The sequence below is a fragment of the Sebastes umbrosus genome, chromosome 19 (assembly GCF_015220745.1).
Source record: "Sebastes umbrosus isolate fSebUmb1 chromosome 19, fSebUmb1.pri, whole genome shotgun sequence".
NCBI lineage: Eukaryota > Metazoa > Chordata > Actinopteri > Perciformes > Sebastidae > Sebastes > Sebastes umbrosus.
This window is the reverse complement of record NC_051287.1, coordinates 11,898,345-11,922,758: the sequence shown is the minus strand read 5'-3', so window position 1 is coordinate 11,922,758 and position 24,414 is coordinate 11,898,345. Positions and strand designations below refer to the sequence as shown.

At 40.2% G+C, this 24,414-nt stretch overlaps 1 protein-coding gene across 2 annotated transcripts in view; it reads right to left on the bottom strand.

The window, feature by feature from the left end:
* lpar1 (lysophosphatidic acid receptor 1) overlaps positions 1-24,414 on the bottom strand; it is an 84,611-nt gene that overhangs the window by 5,881 nt on the left and 54,316 nt on the right. For both annotated transcript variants that reach the window (XM_037752433.1, XM_037752434.1), the window contains one exon: positions 13,536-14,287. In XM_037752433.1, coding sequence (XP_037608361.1) covers positions 13,536-14,287 — 752 coding nt within the window. The remainder of the gene's footprint in view (positions 1-13,535; positions 14,288-24,414) is intronic.

Sequence of the window (24,414 nt, the reverse complement as noted above, 5' to 3'; positions counted from 1 at the left end):
CACTCTACGACCACATCATCATCACTAAACAACCACATACCATCAGTCTGCAAAACAAAAACACCCATGTCACTCTAAAACCACATCTAAAACTTTTTAATGGCACTTTCTGAGTACAAAGTACTTTTGTTGTATAGAGTTCTCAAATACTTTGTTATTGCGGCTGCATTAGGTTACCAGTCATGGAGTTTCAAAAGTTAAAGATACCACTAAAAGGCTATTTTCTAAGTAATAATTGTACTTAAATGCATTAGTAATCATGTTGATATTAATAATTTAAACTGAGTGCAAATAAATAAATAACAACATTCCAGTACCAATCTGTGTGAATTAAAAATCAATGTATCTCCAATTTACTTTCACCACACAATCTTACACAGTCTTATTTATGATAGCACTTACAGTGCCAGTACAGTAGTTTTTCTAGTTCTTTTTTTTTAATATGATAGAAGATACATTAGGAAACAACTAAAGTAAAAGTCAAATGGAAAATGTTTGAAATATGTCACTGATTGATTGAACATGATTCTTTCCAACATGCAAGAATATTTGAAGGCTAAAAGGTGCTGGTGAAATTGTGCAAATGGAATAATTATAAATTATTTGATAACAATTTTTCATCATTAAATACATGATAAATACAAATATTTTTTTTATTATTTTTCACAAATAATTTAAATTACAGAACTTGCTTTGCTATTTAAATATTCTATTGCAATTTTGACTAAAGAGATATACTAATTCAATATAATACTGTATCACTTGACTAATCACATATACAGTATGAACATACTATATAATATCACTGTTGAGATTTCAATGACAATTTGTCACTTTTAGGGCTCCACAAACCAGGGTGACCGAGAAGCTTTCAAAATAAAAGCCCAATGTCATAGAAATAAATCAGAAATTAGTTTAAAACGCTATGTTAAAAGAAAACAAAACCAAATAATCTCCAAAAGCTAAATAAATATCCTGTTTGTCATTTTCTTCCAAAACACATCACACTGTATGACCTTTTTCTGATCTGGCGCCTTAAACATAATTTGTTAGGGCTTTCCAAAACAGTTACATCATTACGAAAGAAAAGATTCATATGATGGTTAAAGCTAGGTCAAGTTTAGTCAACTGAAAATGTCATAGTTAAAAGATGGGATGGGATTCCTGATTTCTCAGGAAATTCCAATCAACACCCTCCATTATCCCTCCCTTAACGTGAAACATCTTCGGGAACATAAACGACGACCTCTACCTCTTTATTGCAACCAGATCTCCAGTATTCCATCATCATATCTACAACCTTCAAACCTCATTTGGTTTGAGTACAATGCATCATCATTTCTGTGATTAGATGAACTGTGTTAGCACGGCCGAGGGGGGGGTCACTGACTCATCACTCATGAATGTCCAGTTCAAGTGTTGTGAATCCTGTCAACAGATGCTATTTGTCACAACTAAGACAGACAACTGTAGGACATTAAACTCTTGAGACAGTAAAACAAAAAGTCTTGATGACAAATTATGCAAGCAGAGACAGAGAGGGGGAGAGAGAGAGAGAGAGAGACGCGATATTGACAGGCAGGCCTGTTATCTGTTAGTGTTTTGCAGGCGGCAGCTGCAGCGAAGGCTTGACCTCACTTCCCAGCTATGCAGGCAGACTCTGCGGAGTTAGATAAATTTCTCAAACGGTTTGCAGCCCCAGCAGAGAAACTATCTGAGCTAGCTGTCTCTAAGTGAAACATCTCACTCTGAGAGTCAGCACAGAAAAAGAGCACACAATTTCAGTCAGAAAAAGGAAAAATATACTTCCGACCAACATTGTGATTGTATATTACCTACACCTATATACGATTGTTTCCTGCCTTTAGCAACACTGTTTCATTTTCTGTTAGTGTTTATGGAAACATAAGATAGTCTATATTCTTGTCCGAGTGAGGCAAAATCCATAACAACTAAAAACACAAAATACTCTTGTGCATTTTGCTCTTTCATATAACCTGCTTCTTCTTTAACACTGATCCTGTTCTGTGTGAAATGTGCATATTCACAGGATGTTTGTCCTGATTTTCCCTCAGAATGAGGAAGAAAACAGTCTTTGTGTGAAGCTTTGACCTGAGAGCTTTCACCCTTGGGTTCTTTCATTTCCTCTCTGAAGCCAGGGGTATACGGTTGCTTGCGTTACACCCTTCATCTCAAAACTACTTTGCCCAAAAAAATGCTTACCGTGGCCACATAGAGCAGCGTTACTGCCACAGAGAGTAAAGCTGAGCTTTTGTTTACGGAAGAAACACATAGATATTGTTGGCATTAAGTGAATCCTTTCGCCCTGTCGCTATACTTGAAAATGCCACATGGAGGGAAAAGAGACTGGAGAAATGGAAAGTCAGCAGAGGAAAGTAAATAAACACGGCTCCGATGCAGGCCTGGAAAATCTGGCAATTCATGGCTTTCCAGGTCTTGATAGAGTTAGAAATTACACAGAAGCAAGAGGCATGTATGGGGATTTTAGCATAGCAACTGTGACCTATGTGACACATACAAACACACTGATATTCCAAAATTATTCAGAATATTCTGAATTAGATACGGGTCATGTAAACAGCATATTCAATTTGGATATTCTGAGTGGAGCATATTCCGATTTAGACGTGGGATATAGTGATATTATTCCGGTTTTAGGAGCATTCTTTGGACATGTATACAGCGCATTCGGAATATGCATCTCAGTTGTTTTTTTTTACAGCAGTTTGAGACACATGGCCCAACAGCCTCTTGCCTGTTTTTGTCCAGCTCTGTGCGTTTTACACAAACCTAGCCGACAGTTTGCGGAGATGCGCGTCCAAAAGAAAAGCCCACATCTCTGGTCAGAAGGAATTTTTAAAGGGGCTATTGATAACATTGAGCCACTAGATGTCGCATTCTCCCTCCCCAATTCCATTGCATTCACTTCACAACAAGTCGTTGACCGTCATCTCAGCCATTAATCAGTTTTTTCCAAACTAACTGACAACCCTGGGATACCACGTGATACCATAATCGCTATACCATAGGCTCACAAGCCTTGTTATAAGTGGGAACCAAACGTCAGATATCTTCCACAGAGATAAACAAAACATTAAATACATACAAAACATTCCCACAGCTTAGTAGGAATACTGTCTTTTTCGGGAATAAGGGCAAAAGACGGAATATCTTGTGCATGTAAAAGCAATCAATATGACATTTGAAGGATCATCTTCATCTACACAGTGAACTGACCTTGTTGAAAGCCATGTTGCTTTGTATCTCCTTATTTTGACAAAGCCAGTCAAAACTTTGACTTCTACTTTTTTTTTACTTACCACGAATACTTTTTTTTATTATCATCCCTAACTGTCATGCTTTTTTTTTCTTTTCTTGGCGGAAATGGGCTTCCATAAGAGAGAGAACAGAGGGCTATGGGAACAAATATAAGGAAATAATAGAGACCAGACCACGGCAATGAACTCCACACTCCCACAAACACACACACAGACGCAAAACTGAGGGTAGACACAGATAAACACTCGCATGTGCAGACACAAACACACGCAAACACTCACTTACATAATTACACCATGGAAAAAAGACAGATGGTAGAGCACTCAAACATTGATGTGAAAACATTTGGACGGTGTTGAGAAAGCACTCAGAAAAACTGTCCGTCCCAGCACGATTAGCCTTACAAACATTATTAACTACAAACAGTCTCACTTCCAGCATTAAAGCTCTTTGCTTCGTACCACATCGTTAGGGGATTGTGAGCAATGATATGGGTATTTTCCTGTCTCTGCGCACCACCTCCTCCTTCAGATTAGGAAATGTGGATCTCTTTCCTAATCCAACTTGTTGTTTGTTAGTAGAGGCTTTGCTCTAATGGCCGATGTGTCATGTTTCTTCCAGGGAGAAATGCATCATTAAGAAGTTTATGACGCTGTTTTCCTCTATTACTGACATATTGTCTGCAGCAGCTTGTTCTATGGTCCTCAGTCACATGTAGTGCGCTACATAATTACATAAATATATGAGGTTAAACGGCTTAATGGATCATGTTGGTGCTTTTGCATGTTTATTCCTTTAACTAGAAATGACTGCAACTAGAAATGCTTTTTTTTATTGCTGCCATCAGTTTCACATTTCCAGTCATTTGGGTTATGCTTTGAAAAACAATTTGCAGAGAGGTAATGAACATTACATCATCTATTTTGGCTTTGTCAAAGTTACGTTAGCAGTTATACACATGCGCTTGAAGATTCTTTATTTTTGGTGATTTAAAAGATGTTCTGGTTTCTGAAAAAGATTTCTCTTAACCTCAACAAAAGTACTGATTTGAACCCAAGTACACATGGGCAAACGCACATTTTGTTGTCTAATTTTAAGGACTTGTTGGAAGGACTATGTGTTGGACCTCGACCAGTCTTTCTCTTGTTTTCAAGAGGGAGATTCTAGTTATGCTAGACATTTTGGCAGGACTTTGGGAGGCATCACAGATGCTGCATCACTTGTCTTCCACTCACTACACGAGAAAAACAGCCAATTGTTGCACCCAACGCTCATTTCCGTTCCCAAAACCAGGGGTTTAAATATAGACAGTGCAGGCAGTGCGGTTGCACTGGAGAGCCCTTGAGGATGGTTGGTAGTTTGAGTGGGGAAAAATGGACCAGCATGCAGAAGTTGAATTTCTGGAAAAACGATAAGATATTAATTAAATGTACCCTCTCAAGAGGCAAAAGAAAAACGTATACATGTTGGTAGTGGAGTTGAGAAACAAGTAAACATTCCCTTCTTGGGAACTGACTAACATTACAGCAGGAAAAATGACCTACAAGTGCACTCCTTCTTCTTAAAGGGTCAGGTAATTAAAGTCCCCGTACAGAAAACCTGAGTGAGCAGAAAGACTAAACACAAGTGAACAAGCATTTCTCAAACATCACAAGTTCACGGCTCATATAAATGTTGGACAGATGAACGAGGGGAACATGCACCTTCCTCTCAGAATACATATCAACACTGACTGTGGTCTACCAGTACGAGTGTCTACGTCACCCAACCATCCACTCCAACCTCCTTTCTAAAGGTGTATTCACATCAAATGTGAGGCACACTTTTTGCATGACGCGATTACATGCAAAGTCAATGCAAAGATGCGAATAAATTTGCACGGGGCAACCCGAATATGCGAAATTCACAAAAATCTAATTGGATAAATGTATGTGCATGCCTAGATGACGTTATTTTGAGTGTTGATGGAGCAGCTACAATTTTGGAATAGCCCAGCCCTGATCGATCCGAACTTGTTTGCTTGAATGAATTCAGACTTTTTACAAACTTGCATCATTATCTAGTTATTTCGGCATCCTTTTGATCCTTTTATTGCAATTAAATCATAGCAAAATCTGTTTATTTTGTGTTCATACCGCTGTAGTAAACCAGATTAATTCATCTGATGTGTGACTTGCTAGACACAGTGAATACATGCACCTCCGGATGATGGTATGAACCAAGGCGAAAATTTGCTTCTTATCTGCATATTTCTTACCATAATGTACTGAAATGAAGCAAAATCAAAATAACTTTTAGAATTAAATAGAAAATTCTCAGCAAGAGTAGAGTAAATATTTCAGTAAATGAAGTGTAAAATATAACCTACGTCTCTGATCTTTATAATGCTGCGTCTCACACCTTCTTTTACATTATGCTGATGTATTCCAGATGTAGCAACATACATTACTCATTACAGGGCTTCAAATTCTGCTATCTGGGATTCTCCTGCCTTTCTATTATTTCTCACGTCTTCATGTTGGCTCAGGTTTCCACTAATGTGCAATTCTCTCAGGCCCTAAAAAATGAATAAACACCCAATATTAAATTACTGCTCTCATTCTTCTGTCTCACTGCCTTTCTTCCATTAATCTCTCTATCTGCATCTCTCAGCCTCTCTTTATCTTGCTTATTTCCTGTCCCTCTCCTCCCCTCTCTCTTTCTTTTTCTTTGTGTCTCATCACTTACTCAGTTTTCTATGCCTCATTTCTTCATCGTGCCTTTCTTTCTGCAACCTGTCTTCCTCTCTACCCCATGTCTGTCTCTCAATTCCCGTTCATCTCTCCATCATTTTCCTAATCTAACCATCATCTGCGGTCGTGACCATGATCTCGTTAAAGTAAGTCAGCGGACACAAACCATTATATATATTTCTCAAATGGCCCGGTGGCTTCCCGTTAGTCCGCAAAGGGATTTCTTTTTCCTTTCCCCTCTTTCCCACACAGATTAGATAAAAGTTCACATTCAGCAGCTGAGTGTTGGCAATTATTGATAAAGAGGCTTGTGGCGTACACACACTGATGGAGTGTGGTGATGATGTCACAGTGATCTAATGGTTCGAGAAATGCGCTTTTGACTGGAAGTACAGTGGAGTCTTTGAAATGGCAATAATGAAGGTTTTCTGCTCTGCCAGCACAAACAGGCTGTGATATATCTGCAGAGTGGTTGGTCAGCAGCAGTGATTCACTCACTTTCACCTTACTTCTCTCTTTTATTCTCACTGGCTTGGGAATAAAAAATACATAAGTCAGCGGTAAAAACAACACAATCTGGTGCTGTAATGTTCTGTTATGGTTTAGATCAAATCCAGATTGTTAACCATGCCACTAACCGCCAAATTCTCATTCCAATTTTCTCAAACTGCATCTGATTTAGAGCAGCATTTTGGTCCTTGAACTTTTAAAATACTACCAGTCTGGTCCTATCAACTGTTTTGTTGACTAAATTGTCTGTTTATGGTTAAATTGTTTTCTTCTTGGTGCCACCAGATTTTGTTGCTTCAGGCTATGAGTGTAAATTCGGTTCTTCTGTCCAAAAACAAATTCCTTTCCAGAGCTGTTTCTGATTGATGGTGTTACATGATTACAAGTTTTAGTTTTTTTTTTCATCCTCACAGGCACATGGATGTATAAAGAAAATTGGATACAGGATGGGAGGCGGGTGCCCGTTCATTCCTATGAGACTTGCTCAGTGGAAACCAAAATGGCTCGACTGCCGAGTGATAAAATATCCGGATCATCCGGTGATCTTCCGCATCCATTGAGCCCATAGAGCAGGCGCAGTAGCGTTTCCTTTAACTCCGCCTCCCAGCCCTTGCTCCAGCCTCGGTCTGGGGCTCATTCACATCAACGGAGGAAGGAAAATAACTGGCTATTAAGGCATTTTACAACTTTTAGGATGGAATGATTTTAATAAGGGCTATTCAAGTGTGCGTACTGAAAAAGCGACGTCTCTTTCCCAATGTAAGTCTATATGGGAAAAAGTCTTTTTGGGCCCAATGGCATCACATGACGGACTGGGAAGTTGTAGTACCACCATTCGGCCACTATGAAAATTTGCTTCAAAGCTCGACGCTCTTCCTGGGGGCTCGAACAGGCACAGTTGATCTGGATAATATTCGATTAAACTTGAGATCTTTCAGTTGTTAATGCAGGCTTACAAATCCAGGCTCATTTGAGATGTGGTAGGCGCAACACCCCTGGCAGCATTTACTGTAGATGTTTGAGCAGAGTTTGCCAGAAATGACTCTGCCAGAGCAGGATTCATGAGGACAGATGCTGCGGTTGTAAGGTGATTAAAAGAGCTGCACTGTGAACAGCAATTTCTTGCATTAAGTGCCTCACACACACACACACACACAAACACACAGAAAACAGGCAACATTGCGAGCCAGTCATGTTTCCACGCTGGTAGCGGATTGGAGGGTTGTAGTTAGCTCTGATTGGTTCTGCTCTCAGTCAGCCAGAAGACACACATAGGCATTTCAGGAGCAGAGAGAAACTTGAAATGTGACGCTTTGGCAATATTGTACCTGTGCATTTGAATTGAATTGAATTGAATTGAAAGAAATGTGCAGCTATGCGTGTTTGTCAACTTGAAATCTAGACCTAACAATTACTCAGTTCTTGGGTTGAACACTGATTGGCTACATGTTGGGAATTTGAAACAAATGCAAGTCAGTGATACGGCATCTGTGCGCATGTGTTTGGACAATGGTATGTCTTGGCGCTCCACGCTGTCTGACGATGCGAGCGTTTACACCACCATGGCTTTAAGATAATCAAATCATTCACAGACGACCCCTGCATGAGCCAACACCTGACACACACAGTGAACAAGAGTCATGGTTAATTTGACAATGCAGTTGACTCATTGATGAGTGATGAAGAGAATCTCTGTTGGTGTCATTCAAACATTTTTTTTTTCTTTCAGCAGAGAAGCGCCAGTGGCTGAATGGAGCAGCAAGACAGTATGTGACCTGCCGTGTCACTGCTTTTTGCAACAGATCAGTTGACTAGATTCAGTTATTGTGCACATTAGGGCTGTCAATAGATTAAAATATTTAAGCGCGATTAATCACATGATTGTCCATAGTTTTAGCAAATTACACATTATCTGTTCAAAATGTACCTTAAAGGGAGATTGTTCAAGTATTTAATACTCTTATCAACATGGGAGTGGGCAAATATGCTGCTTTATGTAAATGTATGAATATATTTATTTTTGGAAATCAATTAACAACACAAAAAAATGACAAATATTGTCCAGAATCCCTCACGGGTACTGCATTTAGCATAAAAAATATGCTCAAATCGTAACATGGCAAACTGCAGCCCCACAGACAACAACAGCTGTCAGTGTGTCAGTGTCCTGACTTGACTATGACTTGCCCCAAAACTGCATGTGATTATCATAAAGTGGGCATGTCTGTAAAGGGGAGACTCGTGGGTACCCATAGAACCCATTTTCATTCACATATCTTGAGGTCAGAGGTCAAGTGGACCCCTTTGAAAATGGCCATGCCAGTTTTTCCTCACCAAAATTTAGAAATGTGTAAAGGTCTTTAGTCATCAAAATGCATTGTTTGTATCCTTGAAGCCTAACAATAAAATTGTTAAATGCGTTTCCTTCCACATGAAAACTTTGCAAAGTAGAATTTTGTAATATTCTGAAACCTGCATTGTGCACGTTTTCTTCATTCCCGCCTGTTCTGGCACATTGTTGCTTTTCTTGATGCATTACCGCCACCTGTAGATCAGTGGAATGGTGTGAAATCATTGGCGAGGATGCGCATCACGTCACCGGCATGCTCATACGCTTGCACAAGAAGACACAAAGCAGGCACCTGTTTGTAGGACTTATTTTCACATGTGTGTGTGCGTCCCTATCTCTATTGTTTCTGGCAAAACTACTTTTTATTTTACAAACCGGATTCGGGTTTTGTTTTCCCATCATTTGACTACGTAAGTACAGCAGGGTTTATGTGAATGGAGCCAACCTTATGTCCTTGTGCTCTTTTTTACTGAGCCTAGGGGTTTATGTGAGTGTGAGAGAATCTATGTGTATACATGCTTATGCATGGTGCGTGTAACCAACTTTCCATCTCTTCCTGTCCTTCCAAGAAGAAATCACCCATGGCTAGTTTTACAGCATCCTGAGAAGGACAAGTGAAGAGGACAGCAGGCGCACTCATCATCATGTGGTCAGCAGATGGGAGATGGCGGACAGGGAATTGCTGTGGGGTTTACTTTCTCGTGGAACTCATCTCAACCTTCCCATAAGAAGTCGCACATAATCAAATCCCAGTACTCAATGGCAACTTTAACCCTTTCAGAGATGTTTGACCTTTTTGTATAACTTTGGCCAGACAAAAACAGGCAAAGAGGGATTTTTTTTCAAATTTAGCAGGAGATAAGTGTTCAAGAGATCTGAGTAAGCGATTGTACTGCAAATCCAATTTACACAAGAAACTACCTCCCTTCTATCAGTATAATAGAAAACCTGGCATTTTCTATCCTCCTCTGTGCTCAAAAATGACCTCACTCAGAAACAGCAGTGGATTCCAGACTGAACCAAAACAACATCACACCCTTGCTCAAAAGACTTAATTTCCCAGTAAGGGTTGGGCATCAGTAAGAAGAACAAATGTGATTTGTTCAGAAATTCAAAAATAATGATTGAAATTGATTTGTTGATTTGTTTATTGATACTGTTCTAAGTATTGTAAAGCTGTTCTTACTATTAATGGTAGACGATCCCTTAAAGGGCCAGTGTGTAGCATTTCAGGCAATCTATTAGCAGAAATAGAATATTCAAAACTATGTTTTCATTAGTGTATAATCACCTGAAACTAAGAATCGTTGTGTTTTCGTTAGCTTAGAATGAGCCCTTCATATCTACATAGGGAGCGGATCCTCTTCACGGAGACCACCATGTTTCTACAGTAGCCCAGAACGGACAAAAGAAAACACTGGCTCTAGAGAGAGCTTTTCGTGTTTTACGTTAACCTGAAGGCCACCGTAGTTCTCCGACACGCTGTTGAAAGCGCAGTAACGTGAGCCGCAGAGTGCAAAACTGTGGTACTGCTAGTCGCCGTGTGACTTCCGTTGCTGATTATGGTAAGGATGGATGGCCTCTGAGCGAGACAAATGGCGTTACAATTGTTTTGCACTTGGCGGCTCACGTTACCGCAGGCTTGGAAAGGGAGGAGTGAGTGAAGGGGTACTCAGTTGGTTGCAATCTGCAACACAAGACTAGATGCCACCAAATCCTACACACTGTACCTTTAAACTTGCCTTAAAATATATTTTGCCACACAGAGAAAGAACGTTTTTATTTACAGCGGTTTTCGCAGTTCATACTGGCATATGGTAGTGAAAATACAAAACTGGTTTCAATTAATTGTTGAACTTTCCTTTAAACACAGTCAGCTAAACTCTTTTTGGGAATGCAGCCAAAGAGCAGCAGTCTAGGTGATCTCACTTTCTCTTTCCGTATATTGCAGAGTAGTGTGTGTTTACATAAAAAGAACCTTCTGTTTCTACATCCATTTCTAGATAAAGTAAATCTTTTGTAAATTATAAGCTTCGACTGTGACGTAATTGACACCAGCCCAGTCCTTTACTGGCAGAACCTGATATTGAGCAGCTCCAGAGAGACGTAGTTTGTTTAATTTCGAAGGAATCCTCCGCTGTTTCGGGATGAAGTCACTCTCCATCATTTGGAACATGTTAGCATTTATTTATAGGGGGGGTTTCAGGGATAGTAGCAAGTGTTATTGGATGACTCTTTTCTCTGTAGGAGCAGCTGCAACGACACAAGGACTTTCAAACTTCCATTCAACCAATGAAAGTAATCCACTCGATGCTTATTACAGTTATTTACTTTATGGTTATCTCTCTGTATTCTATAGCCATTAGAAGTTATGGAAGTGTCTGCAGATGAGACCCAGAAACTGCTCGCCAACAATATGAGGCAGGTTAAATAAGAAGAAAACAAATAAAGCATCTCTACGCAGCAGAAAATATATGTCCTCCAGTTTTATCCAGCACATTGCTGCTGTCCACTGCTTTTGAATTAAGTTCGGAGTAAAGACAACAGAGGCAACAGGATGAGATAACACAGCACACAGGAGACAAATCACACAGAATCCTTTGGTATGTTTTGTCTAGGACCAACACATCCTGCTTGAAGGCAGTAAAAAGGCCTTTTCCCACAATTCACACTCAAACTTGCTTCGCACACGACTGAGTTAGCGTGCCACTGTGCTATAATGCAAAAAACAGCTATGCCTCTATTTATTACACACCACTGAAGAGGCCTGGAGACTTGCAAAGTGGGTAACATATCTCAACTGAATGCTAAGACATAAAACTGTCAGACTGCACACACACAGAGCTCAGCTTGAAAATAAAACAGGCGCTGTTTCTTTAGAAGAGAACATTGTCACCGCATTAAAGCTGAGGTTGGGCCGAGTCAAATGATTGGACGGGCTTATTACAGTCCTGCGACAGCCACAGGTACCAGATTTTTTCTTTTTCTTTTTTTGTCAAAGCATTTGATTTATTGATTGCTGTCGGGATGTAAAAAATAAAGAACACTACCAACCCTAGCTTTAATACAGCATAGCACCTGTTCATTTGAAACAAACTATCTCAATGCAACGTATTCTCATACAGCGGTTCGTAGATTTTATGAAAAGTTATTCCCCATTTTTCGTGTGTTTTCCTACGAATGTCTAGTAAAACGTGATGCACATGTCAATCTCCGCTCCAGTCTTTTGAAAATAAACTTCTGACTACACAGGAACATGGTTAGGTTTAGGCAACAAAACTACTTAGGTTTAGGAACAGATTGACTTGTTTAGGTTTAGACAACAAAACTGCTTAGTTAGGTTTAGGAAAAGATTGAGTTGGTTAGGTTTAGGCAACAAAACTACTTAGTTAGGTTTAGGAAAAGATCACGATTTAGGTTAAAATAACTCCAGAAGTGGCATAATTTTAGTACGGAGGTTATGTAACAAATAAATCAACGTTTATTTCTGGTTTCACACAGGATACGATCACCGGTCTCCTAGGTGAAAGTCCAGTGTTGTTTGATCAACACATCTATCCACCCCAACCTCCTCCCTACGCGCCATTTGTCGCTCTTTATACTTCAGTTACGTTGATTACATACAAACTGGATATATACAAATTACAGTGCATTACTTTTTGTAGGTATAGCTACGAACGGCCTGCTCAATTTAATATCAATCTTAATGTAGTCAAGTCACGTCACATATAAGATTTTGCCTTTACATCAGTGACGATACTCCAAGTATAACTGTACAGTACACATTAGACATGTCCAGCACACTGTAATGTAGTCTAGGTTAAAGCCAAGACATTTAAAGGCTTGTATAGGGAAGTCATGAAGCTGCAGGCTCATTTCTCATATTACTCTAAATCTTTCCTGAAAGTATTTTCCCATCAAATTTGCAGAAGTGGGGCATCTGTTCCAGCTCCACTTTCATTTTCTTCAGGAAATAAAGAAAGTGATTCTGCTTACAGTGAAAAATAAAGCAAAACCTTGTCTTTGTTTTTTTGCATTCAAACACACTTTGATGAAAGTTATGCAAACCTCCTCCATCCACTGAGGGTCTAAATCTGGTTTGGAAGTTTTAACTTTCACAATCTTGTACACTGTGTAAAGTCAACAAACCACATCTTTCAAAATGCAGCAATCTTTCCATCTATTCCGCTTCTACACCTGCATCTCCTAGACATTATAGCTACTCATGCACTCATGCAGTTGTTTTACCAGAACAGATTCATGTTGCACTGAACAGCCGTTGTGCATAAACTGCTCACGTACAATCACAGCACATGAACGTAATGCGTACGGAGACGGGGTTGGCTGAGATGATGTATTAGAGGCTTACAGTCGTGCTAGGCAGACACTGTGTTCGTGCTGAATGATGCAGCCTCACAGATAGACCCATCAACGGATTCATTGTTCCGCTGCTGCCGATGACTTCAAATGTTGCATTCACTGCTACAGAGATACTAGATATGCACAGTAGATGTAGCTTGCTAGATAGGAAGGAGGAATAAACAGTATAAATGTAGTAGATAACTAGATAGAGATAGATACATAGAGATAACTTGATAGCTGGATAGATAGATATAGATAGATAGATTAGATCTCTTACTTACCCAAAACAATCACCACGGTTTTCAGCAGAGACATCATGGTATCTCGGTTGCGTCGTGGTCCGGAGCTGTGCCGCGACATCCTCATGGTCCTCTGGCGCACATAGACAAAGATGTGGGCATATAGCGTCACCATGACAACAAAAGTCACTAGGTTAAACACTGCCCAGAAGATCAGGTAGGAGTTGCTGTAAAGCGGCGCCATGTTGGAGCAATCCTTGATACTACAGATACAGTTCCAGCCCACGCTGGGGATGGCCCCCATGACTATGGACATGGTCCAGATTATGACAATCACCACCACCACGCGACGGTTACTCATGCGCGTGTGCAGCTGCATGCGGAACACGGTGATGTGGCGCTCGATGGCGATGGCGAGCAGGTTGGCCACGGACGCCGTCAGGCTGGTGTCAATCAAGCCCTGGCGCAGCAGCCACGTGGAGACGGTCAGGCGCCTGGTGTTCGGTCCCGTGTTGAACATCAAGTAGAAGTAGGCCAGTCCGGCGAAGAAGTCAGCAGCTGCCAGGTTGGCCATCAGGTAGTAGATGGGGAAGTGGAATCTCCTGTTGACGTAGATGGCGATCATCACCAGGAGGTTGGCGAGCATGATGAAGATGCACACGGTGATGCCCAGGCCCATCACCAGCCTGCTGACGGTGTTCCATTCAGTAGCAAGGGTCTTGCCGCTGCGGTTGTAGAAGAAGGCGATGGTCTCGTTGTAGTAGCACTGTTCTTCATCCATGGTGGCGCTGGAGCTTTATTGGAAGGAGAAAATATATCAGATATGTTTCAAAAATACTGAGCAATTTATGTGAAGGTTGTTAACATTTTGATTTAAAAGGTAATCCTTTCATCAGAGAAGTGTTCCCCCTGTAATCTGTTAGTATATGGCTTTACTTTAACTTCCATTTAAAGAATGATAAATGTTTTTCAAAATAGTATTTGAGCTAGAGGTCGACCAATAGTGGATTTAATAATTCGTAAGAGAATATCCTGGAGTTTGATTTGGTGGATTACACCATTGGAACATTTTCTATTTATTTACAATGGGCGATACACTGTTCTGTGGTTTACAGTATGATTGACCAGGATTACTTCTGTTGCCACTCTTGCAAAGCATTACTGATCATGCGTATACCCGGGGTAAGGAGGATCTTTAAGTCTACAATTTCATTTCATGAATGGATGGTTATGTGGTTGGATTATTTGTATGGGAGAATGCCAAATTGGTACAGTAAGCAACTTAAAGTAACAGTGAATGATTTATTTTCCTCCATGTCTGCCTGTCTTGTATCGGGGACAAAAAGCTGATGGTGTTGTGGTATATATTTGACAGATAACTTTTTTTCCTCCCCCTCTACCTTGACGTTGTGTATGGAGCCTCCATGCAAAACGGTGATGTACGTCCCAGTGTTATTGGTGGCGGCTGCACAGCCGTCGGTCACTATCAGAGCCACTATTGGTGCATCAATACCGATTAACTTAGTAGTAGTAGTTCAAATTAGAGGTACACCGATCAATCGGCCAAACAGATTTACATGGATTTAGGACACCAAAACAAAATCTGTCTACAATAAACCGAACAGCCTGACCACATGTCCTATTTTCATGCTTCTGTCAAGAATGAGTTAATCCATACTTTCTTGAAAAATGCATATATTCGTCTTTCATAACGCTCAACACAAAGCAGCCCTTTAGGAAACATGTGGACTTAAGCCGGTTCATGAAACATGGAAAATCAGAAATCCCCTTTGGATTTAGACTCAACGTGATTAGTCGTCATTTGAGAGTGTGTGTGTGTGTATGTGTAATGAGTGTTTCACATACAGAAAACAGCCATCGTTAAGACATGAACAGCAGCTTTATAAGGGCAAAAGGTCTAAAAACGATTGTCAGAAACAAAACTCGTATTGTTTGCAAGTCACAGTTTACAGGCAACACTACAAGGGTGGTGTGTATGTGTGCGTCTGTGTGCCTCCATGCTTGTCTGCTATATATGTGTATGTGTGTTTATGTTTGCTATATGAATAAACCCCAGTGTGACATGAAGCTGAAACATGTTTTTTTTTCCATCTGGTGGAGTTTTACGAGTGTTGTTGCATCAGAGGAAACTGAGCAGCAACATGACGCTTAAAGTCAACTCACACACACATAAACAATGCTCACAGGAACATGTGTGTGTGTGTAATAAGCTCCAGTACCACATAGATGCTGGCTAGTCTCTCTCATACACCCCAGACCGGAAACAGGACCTCAGGGCTAAAGTAGCGGAGTGTGTGTGTGTGTGTAGAGAAAGAAGAGGGTAGGGGATGAGGAATGAAAGAACGAGTATTAGAAGTTCTGCGTCAAAGGCCAGTGTTTTTGTTTCTCTATTGATTTACCTTCTTATAAGACCGTCCAAATCCTCTAAGCCCTCTTTTCTCTCTCTGCAGTGACACGGCAAAAAATCTCCACTCTGCCAAAACCTGAACTTCAAACATGAAGGATTTTTTTTCCTCCTCCCCCTCTTGGACTCATTTGCAATGTTGGAAAAACTATCCTTCACCTCTCAAAAATTCACATGAAAAATAAAGGATACTCCTGGGAAATGAGGCGGTGTTGAAAGCTATGAAAGCTGAAGTTTGCCAAAAATATTTTTCAACTCCTGCACCTCAACTGCTGAGGTGCTCTTAATCTCGTTGGTAATATACTGTTTTGACGGCCATGATATACAAGACATGTTACATAATGTAATGGGTTAGTTTTGCCGGTAGCAACAACCCATAATTTAGTTCCTGACTGTGCATTTGTTCCATATAACCCCATGCTATAAATTCTAAATATAGCCCCATTTTTTAACTATAATCCAAGCCAAAAGCAATACCGTACATCAACTATACAGTAGACTGGCTCAGACTGTTGGCAGTGCACAGCATCTTTATATTCCTCAGCCAAAACGGGTGTGTATTAGGCATGGCAGTGCACCAATAACATTATAAAAGGAAGTCCTAATCAATTAAATAAACGGTTTTCTGGGCTCTGTTTATATGTCCAATTTCCTGAGGCGGGCCGATAAGGGACTCCGTCTGCAGCCATGTTTGCTTGGAGTGGCTGTAAAGTGTTATTTCATTCACTGAAACAGCAGTGGTACGTTCTATTAGCTGTACTGAATTATTGCTTCAGACAAGCCGGATGCGTCTGCTTAATTTCTGCTCGTTGATTTGTAAAGAGACATGTCAAAAAATAAACACTGCCCAGTAATCATTATAATAGGGCCACATATTTCCATTACATTTTTTACTGTTCATTTTGATTAATGACTAATGCTTGTATTAGGAACACGGAAATGTAGTCTATTATTTTATTAAATTACTGGCCATAAAGGGATCCCTTCCTAAGGACAAAATCCACAGTGCCCCTTCGGTCTCATTTGAAAGTATGCCTACAGTTAATGAGGCTTCAGCAGTCCGAGTTAAAGGAATAAAATGAATATGTTCCTTATTTACAGTCTTTTATTGCAAAATGTCTTCTTTGTTTTTTTCTACTAAAAATACTGAAGAAAGAAGAAGAAGAAGAAGAAGAAGAAATAAGAAGAACAAGAACAAGAACAAAGGCACTTTATTAATCCCAGAGGGGAAATTCAATTTTTACACTCTGTTATCTTACATAGAACACACATGCACCTATCAGGCCATTAAATGTGCGTTATCAGTGGCTAATAGCCTCATAGATGTGGGTCAGTAGGGCCATGCTACACCCAATAGTAGGATTTAGCATCGATTCACATGGTTGATCAATGAAAGAAGGAATGAGAGAGCACAACGGCGACCTCTAGCCACCGTAGTAATTATGACACGAGCAAAAGTGGAAGTCAGGCCCTGTAGAATAGACAGCTTGAAACTCCATAAGGGGTGGAGGTCGGGGCGATGGATGGGACACAAAACACGGGGCTTTCACCCATGACACCAGGATTGCATCCCATGTGAAACCAACGTGTAGTTGTCTTTGTGTCAAGTTTTACTTTAACTTTGGAAGCCTAGCTATTTTAAGCCAAAACATGATCTTCCCGAAACTTAACGAAGTGGTTTTGTTGCCTAAGCCTAAAGAAGCTATTTTGTTTGTCTTCAAAAAGGTTAACATTTCATGCAGTTTTACAACGTGTTAGAATGTGTTGCTTAAGTTTTGCTCAAGGATAGGCGTAGTAGGCCCCTACTGACCCACTGAAACTTATAAAGACCATTAACGCACATTTTATGATAACAGACAGCAGCCTTTTCCTGTTTGTGAAGGGTTTGTTGTTTCCTTTTGGTGTCTGTGGTGATTTTATAATTACTTTAGAAATGACACCATCAAACGTGCATGCAATTTTGAGGTTTTTAATCGTTGCTTTTATCCAGAGAAAGCCCACCATTAAGAAGCAGAGAGAGGAGCAGCTGAGTGACAGCGCCAACACTAATGCTGGATAGATCTCTCTACAGCAATATCCACCGCAAATGAAAGCCCATTTATTCTGCTTGTCATCTGCGGTTAATGACCATTAAACGTCTGGAGGGAGCAGCCACCGGGGCATTAGATGCCTGAGGCCGGTCGTCAGTACTAGAAAGTGGAGGAAGTGTCAGTGGCCTCTCAGTACACATTCCCAACACTTTCATCAGAGCCTGGAGCCTGCAGAGAAAGATCCTGTCATTGTGTGTGTACAGTATGTGTGTGTGTGTGTTTGTTTGCAACAGCCGGTGGGTGAGGCGGTCTTGTAAAAGGGAAAAGATTGAGCAAGAAAGAGGACATGGAAAGAGGGGATTTTAGATTTCTGTGTTCCTGCACCTATAAAAGACAAAGTTTGAATGACTAAGTTGTTGAAGCATTTTAGTGTGTGTGTGCGAGCGTGAGAGGAAAGTTCGGGAGTGTGTGTGCACAATGTGTTGAACCCCGGGTGTCAGAGACGGAGAACAAAATGCTCGCTGTGCTTGAGTGTGTGTCGACACACTCTCTTCATGCTTGCTGGTAATGTGTGATAAAGTCTGGCTGTGTGGAGAGAGAAGAAAGTGTGTTTTGTGTGTGTGTGTGTGTGTGTGTGTGTGTGCCTGCCTACCAGGCTATGAAAGGACCACCCTGGAATCCATACAAGTGAGGTCATAACTCAAGTATCAGTGTCAGGGCTGTATATCCATAACGTGTGCCTAATTAACACACACACACACACACACTCAATTATCGTAGTCTCTCTTTTACTCTTACAATCATACACATTCAATCTGTTATTTACAAATCAGCAAACACATACACCTACTTCTAAATATACTTCTGAATAAATATTTAACACCATTTTTGGGGGTTTTCATACTTTTGCTTTAGTTGAATGAGATATAGGATGAGATATTTCTACAGCCCCCAAGTTGTTGTCCCACTTGCAGCTGCTAGATACTGTAAAGCTCATTACACCCCACAATGCATTCATTGAAAACGAAAGATTTATGGGCATTTTATAGAGATCCACTGAATGGATTAGGAGGCATCCTGTGTCCAAACTTGACATGGAATGGTTTCAGTCCGTCTTTAGTGGACATATGGACATTTTGGCCTAACAGTGGTCCTAAGGGGGCCACACATATATTAATATGAAATTTGATGGCCAGCTGTTGGGATATCTTTCCTAAAACCAGGGGAACCTGACCTAAAGATTTGTTGCTCTTGACAAAAGAGATGGATAGACAGATGTAGCCCTCTAGGGGAAAGCAAAAGAGAAAAGTAATGGTTGGTTGGGTTGAGGTGGGTCAACAAATGTCTGACTTTAACACGGAAGACTGCTGTTCAACGTTGGTTTCTTTCAACCGTGACCACAATCGTTCCCTGACCATAATATCGTGATTATCGCTGTAACCATGACGCCGAACATCCCCTAACCTTGACAAAGAAATAAATCTAACCCAAATCAACATGTTTCCTTAGCCTTAATGGAGTACTTACTTTAAACCAAACCATTATTTTAATCCAAACCATGATCTGTCCCTAACCATAACCAAGTCCTGTTTGTACTTAGACTTAACCAAACCTTAACCATAGCAATGTCACATCATAAAACACATTTGTAACGGTTTTGGAGAGCACAGACAAATCATCTTAGTGGCGTCAGATCAGAAAACGCTTCTATACAGTATGTCGTTGTAGAGGGCAGTGACAAATGACTTATTTTGTGCTTTAATTTGGAGGACTTGTTGCAACATCCATATCACTACAGCCTGAGGCAAAAATATTCATTGTTGATCTAGCATTCAATTCTAACTGTATTTTATATTGAGCCTCAATCTAAGATCAACAGTGGACCATGTCCTATCACTCCATCCATTCAACCTTGGTTGAGTCTAGAGCTCTTATTATTGCAAATATTATTATCTGCATTTTCAATTGTATCTATTTTTATTTTTATTTTTTTTTATGGTTACTGCCACTTTAAAATATATATAAAGAAAATTCTACTGGTTTTAGGAAAAATATGTTTAAAGAGTGAATGTACTGTGGGTCTATAAGGTCTTTGTGTTTTGTAGGGTTTTATAGGGTTGTAGACATTCCGATGTAGACTTAAACATTTTACTATATTATTTGAATGTGTATTTTCATTTGATATGTGAAGCGATGTCATGGATTAGTAAGTTTAGTTTCCAACTTCTGCTGTGTTCACACTGTGTTCACACTGTGTTCTTTCTATTTAAGAGGCATCTGCACTGTATATTTGTGACAATGATGAAGGCCGGATGGCCAAAAACATTTTGCCTTCTTGTCTAAATGGAAGACTTCTTACCATTTAGAGCGACCTTCCTCTGCCATCAATGGTTAATATAATAAGAAAGAAACTCTACATGAAAACTTATCTTTGAGTTATCATTGGTCTAACACATACTGAGATAAACTGGCTGAGTCTAGTCAGAAATTGAATAAACTTCAGACGGTAACTAAACCCAAGTCTGCTCCCAGTTTCTCAACAATCCATCATCCAACCTTCTGGTTGCTATTGTTAATACAGTCCTGAGAGGAATAGAGCTTAAATGGGAACACCACTGAATTTCACGTTTGACATGTTATTCCTATGCAGAGAGAAAGTTTAGTCTGTATTCCAGAACATTTATTAGTGTGTCAGACTTTCATACTGATGTATCGTTTCACAGGTAATCGTGGCGAGTTTCTCTTTTTATGGAGAACACAATACATCTTCTGGCTTTGGAAAATATGATCATATATAGCTCATTTGTATGCTAAAGTTCAGGCAAAAAATGCTAATGTTTTATAACCCAGAAATGGGTCCTGCAGTTCATCAGAACGGCTCTGGCTCTGTAAGAATTATCCATTTTCATAAAGAGTCACGAAACAGCTAAGAGTTATTACGGTTATGCATAAATTATCATACGGAATAATGATTCCAGTGCACACATCTGGGGCATGACGGTGATTTTTAAAGATGTAAAACTATTTCTAGAGTATGAAATAAATCAACCAGATTGTGGGGTTCAGCTGTGCAGTATTTCTCAAACCAGACTTTGATGTGAATGAGTTATGAGTGATGATGGTAACATCTGAAAGTGATAGAAAGTCTCTTCACTGAATGCTTGTGAACTGTCTGTAGACTCCACTTTAGAGGGAAACTGCTTATGTTAAGTTTAGGCCTATACCTCAGATTAGTTAGTTTACAGCTAACAGCATCAGTTGTCAAATTCTAATTGCAAATCCATGCGTTTGTATTAACTTTCAAGCAAGTGACTGTGTACATGATATCCATTTTTTCCCAGTACGGCGCTAGTGGAGAGTGTAACGGTAATGCTAGTCAGACTGAGGAAAATGTCAGCCATTTGGCAATATTTCACAATGGAAAATCCAATAAGTAAAACTGAATAATAAAAGAAAGTTCTATGTCATTCATTCTCTGTATGTATTTGTTCATATTTTACAAAGGGTTTAACCTGAGCCAGGACATACCACAAAGATAGTAATCATATCACATCCATACATGGTCAGTAGTAAACAGCTGTTAAATAATAATGATAACTAATTATTTTTTTTATCACGCTGGTATCGGAGCAGTACTCGGTATCGGCCGATAACACAAGTTATCGGAATCGGTATCGGGAAAGAAAAAATGGTATCGGAACTAAGTAAACTTTTACTTATTCTGTCACGTCAGTCGTAAGTCACGTGACTCGTTAGTATCATTAATCCCGAGAGTCATGTGAGACGTTAGTCAGTGAAGCTAACATCAACCACGATCGTTTACTAACCCTAAATAAGTGGTTGCGTTGCCTAAACCTAATTTCGTGTGAAAATGGAAGTTTATTTTGAAAGGACACTATGCATGTAACAAGCGTATATTGACACGCCGTCCCTGACACGTCCAAAACTAATGCTAGAGGGGTACGCAGTGCATCAATCTCCGATACCGAGGGGCACTGACCTGACCTATGACAGTCCTGGGTCAGGGCCACCCATTTGTTTGGAGGTGTCAGGACTACTACCACATATAGGTTTAGCAAATCTGATTTACTTTGCTGAGATGACTTAAGAGTGACGTTCTATTGCAACCACGGTATAAAGATTTCAATTTTGAATGTCAGCCTGATCCACAAATTCCTACTTGGCACTGTTGTGGTATTATATGAATGACAAGTGAAAGACTTATAACTTTCCATACTTCTTCCATTTCTCTTCTTCTGTCATATAATCTGCCCTCACTTGTCCTCCTTTCCAGCTAAGTTCCATACATCATTCTATTCCTTTTGCTTTCTCCTCTCTCCCTCCACCCTGTTTCCTTGTTTCCTAAGCTCCCCTTCAACATATTTACACTGGTGATATCCTCCTTTTTCTCCCTTCCTTCCTCTCACCATTTTACCTGAAATCCTTGCACCTCACCCTCTCTTAACGCTTCTCCACTCTCTTTTCATTTCCATCTTACCTTTCCCTTTCCATAGTGGCTCAACTATTTCCCCTTTCCCTCACCTCTCCTCCCCATTCTTCCTTTCCTTTCCTCTCCCCTTAACTCTTTCCCACACTTTTCCTTCCAACTCATCTTCTATCACCTCTCTTTTCCTCAGCGTTCCTCTCCTGTCTCCTCCTCTCCACCTCCCTCCTCCTCCTCCTCCTCTTCTTCCTCCTCCTCCTTCTCAACCTCCCCCCCTTCTCCTCTTTGCCAACTCTCCACACAATGTGCCCATTGTTTCCATACTCCCAACCCAGAAAGCAGAGAATCGGGACTTCTATAACCCAGCATACACACAAGAACTAACGCACACATAGGCTTTTCATTCTCTTAACGTTTCTCTTTAACATCACGGGCGAATGCACACAAACCGCACACCCTCACACTCTCGACCAGTTGCTGCGGAGCGGCGGGGCTCAGCACAAGGGCAGGATTGAGAGTCGGTGTTGAGTCATGTGTGACTGCAGCCGTGACGGGCTGATTCACGGCTCGTCAGTGGATGATACCCCTCCAACCACTTAAGCACTTCCATCTCAGCACACAAAGCCCCAAACTGACACATGTACAGTCATTAAATGGGATGACTAAGAATAGAATAGAACTGAATCAAATAAAATGGGATTAGTCTTATAAACTAGACCATATTTGACTAGAATAGAATAGAACGTAATAGATTTTAACAATGTGATTAGTATTATAAATGCAGCCCTGTCTCCTAAAAATTAAGTTCCCATACAACTAAACTGGAAAGGTATTTTGTCACGGATTACGTTTGTCTTTGACGTATCACAATTACGTTTGTAAAGGTCTTTGCACACCAAGTACGTTACACACAGCAACCTTGCACACTGAGTCCAATGCATTTTATTATTCTATTCGTTGCAATACGGGAACAAATTTAATTAATTATGTGCGTGCAATGGACAGCGCTAGTTCCAAACGGTGCTAAAGAATGATTGACATTATCAAGAAGCTGTCGTTTAGCTGCCTAGAGCACAATCACTACTGTCTAATCTTTCGTATAACTGCGGGAGATTCATCCCACCACCAACAGAAGCACTTCTGAAGCATGTAGTCTGGGATGTACTCTGACAAAATAATGTTTTATTCCCCAGGGAGAAGGAGTTAACACGCTAAATTACACACAGCTCCGTAGAGACGGGCTGAGTGGCTTTCACAGTGGCTTCTGGTTTGTCCAAAGCCACTTAAAGCAATGTTTTATTTCTAAGTAACAACCAGAATCATAAATAACATCTAAAAGCTTTTTTTTTTGAATTTGGCTATAAATTCTTCCAGGGATCATAGCTTGGGAAAACCTGGTGACAACCAAAAATCCAACTCATGGGTTATTATCTGCGGAGCAGCGTATAACACACCCTTTCATTTTGTAAAAATGTCCATCTAATAAGCTTCTTTGCTTTAAGGTCTTTCTGCTATGATCTGTTCCACATGTTTTGGTAAGGTAGGTTTGGCAGTAACGGGAAAAAAAATAAATATAAGCATGAAATTAATCCTTGAAAAACCCTCAGAAATGCAGTTTAGAGCAACATAAGCATAATCTGTATGGCACAAGTGCATGGTGTGTACACAACTTCACACCTAAACTAACACACAAATGCACTTGGATCCTACATAGGGAAACACTTGACATAAAGATACATTATTTAACGCATTCACAGTTGCATTGGTTTCATTACAATAACCAAACTTCTCTAAATATTTAACAATGACTGCGTTCAGATAAACAACCCCGACCATATGTGTCAGGTTTCTCGGCAGCTTATTGTTGGGTGTGTTCAGTCATCCTCTAATGAAAATCACACTATTGGAGACAGATTCCACAGATTACATCACCGCAGCTCAGATGCAATATGGGATTGCGTCAGTGCGGTCTGCAGAGATTTAAGGGCTCGACTTGAAAAGTGTTCAAATTCATCACTGAAT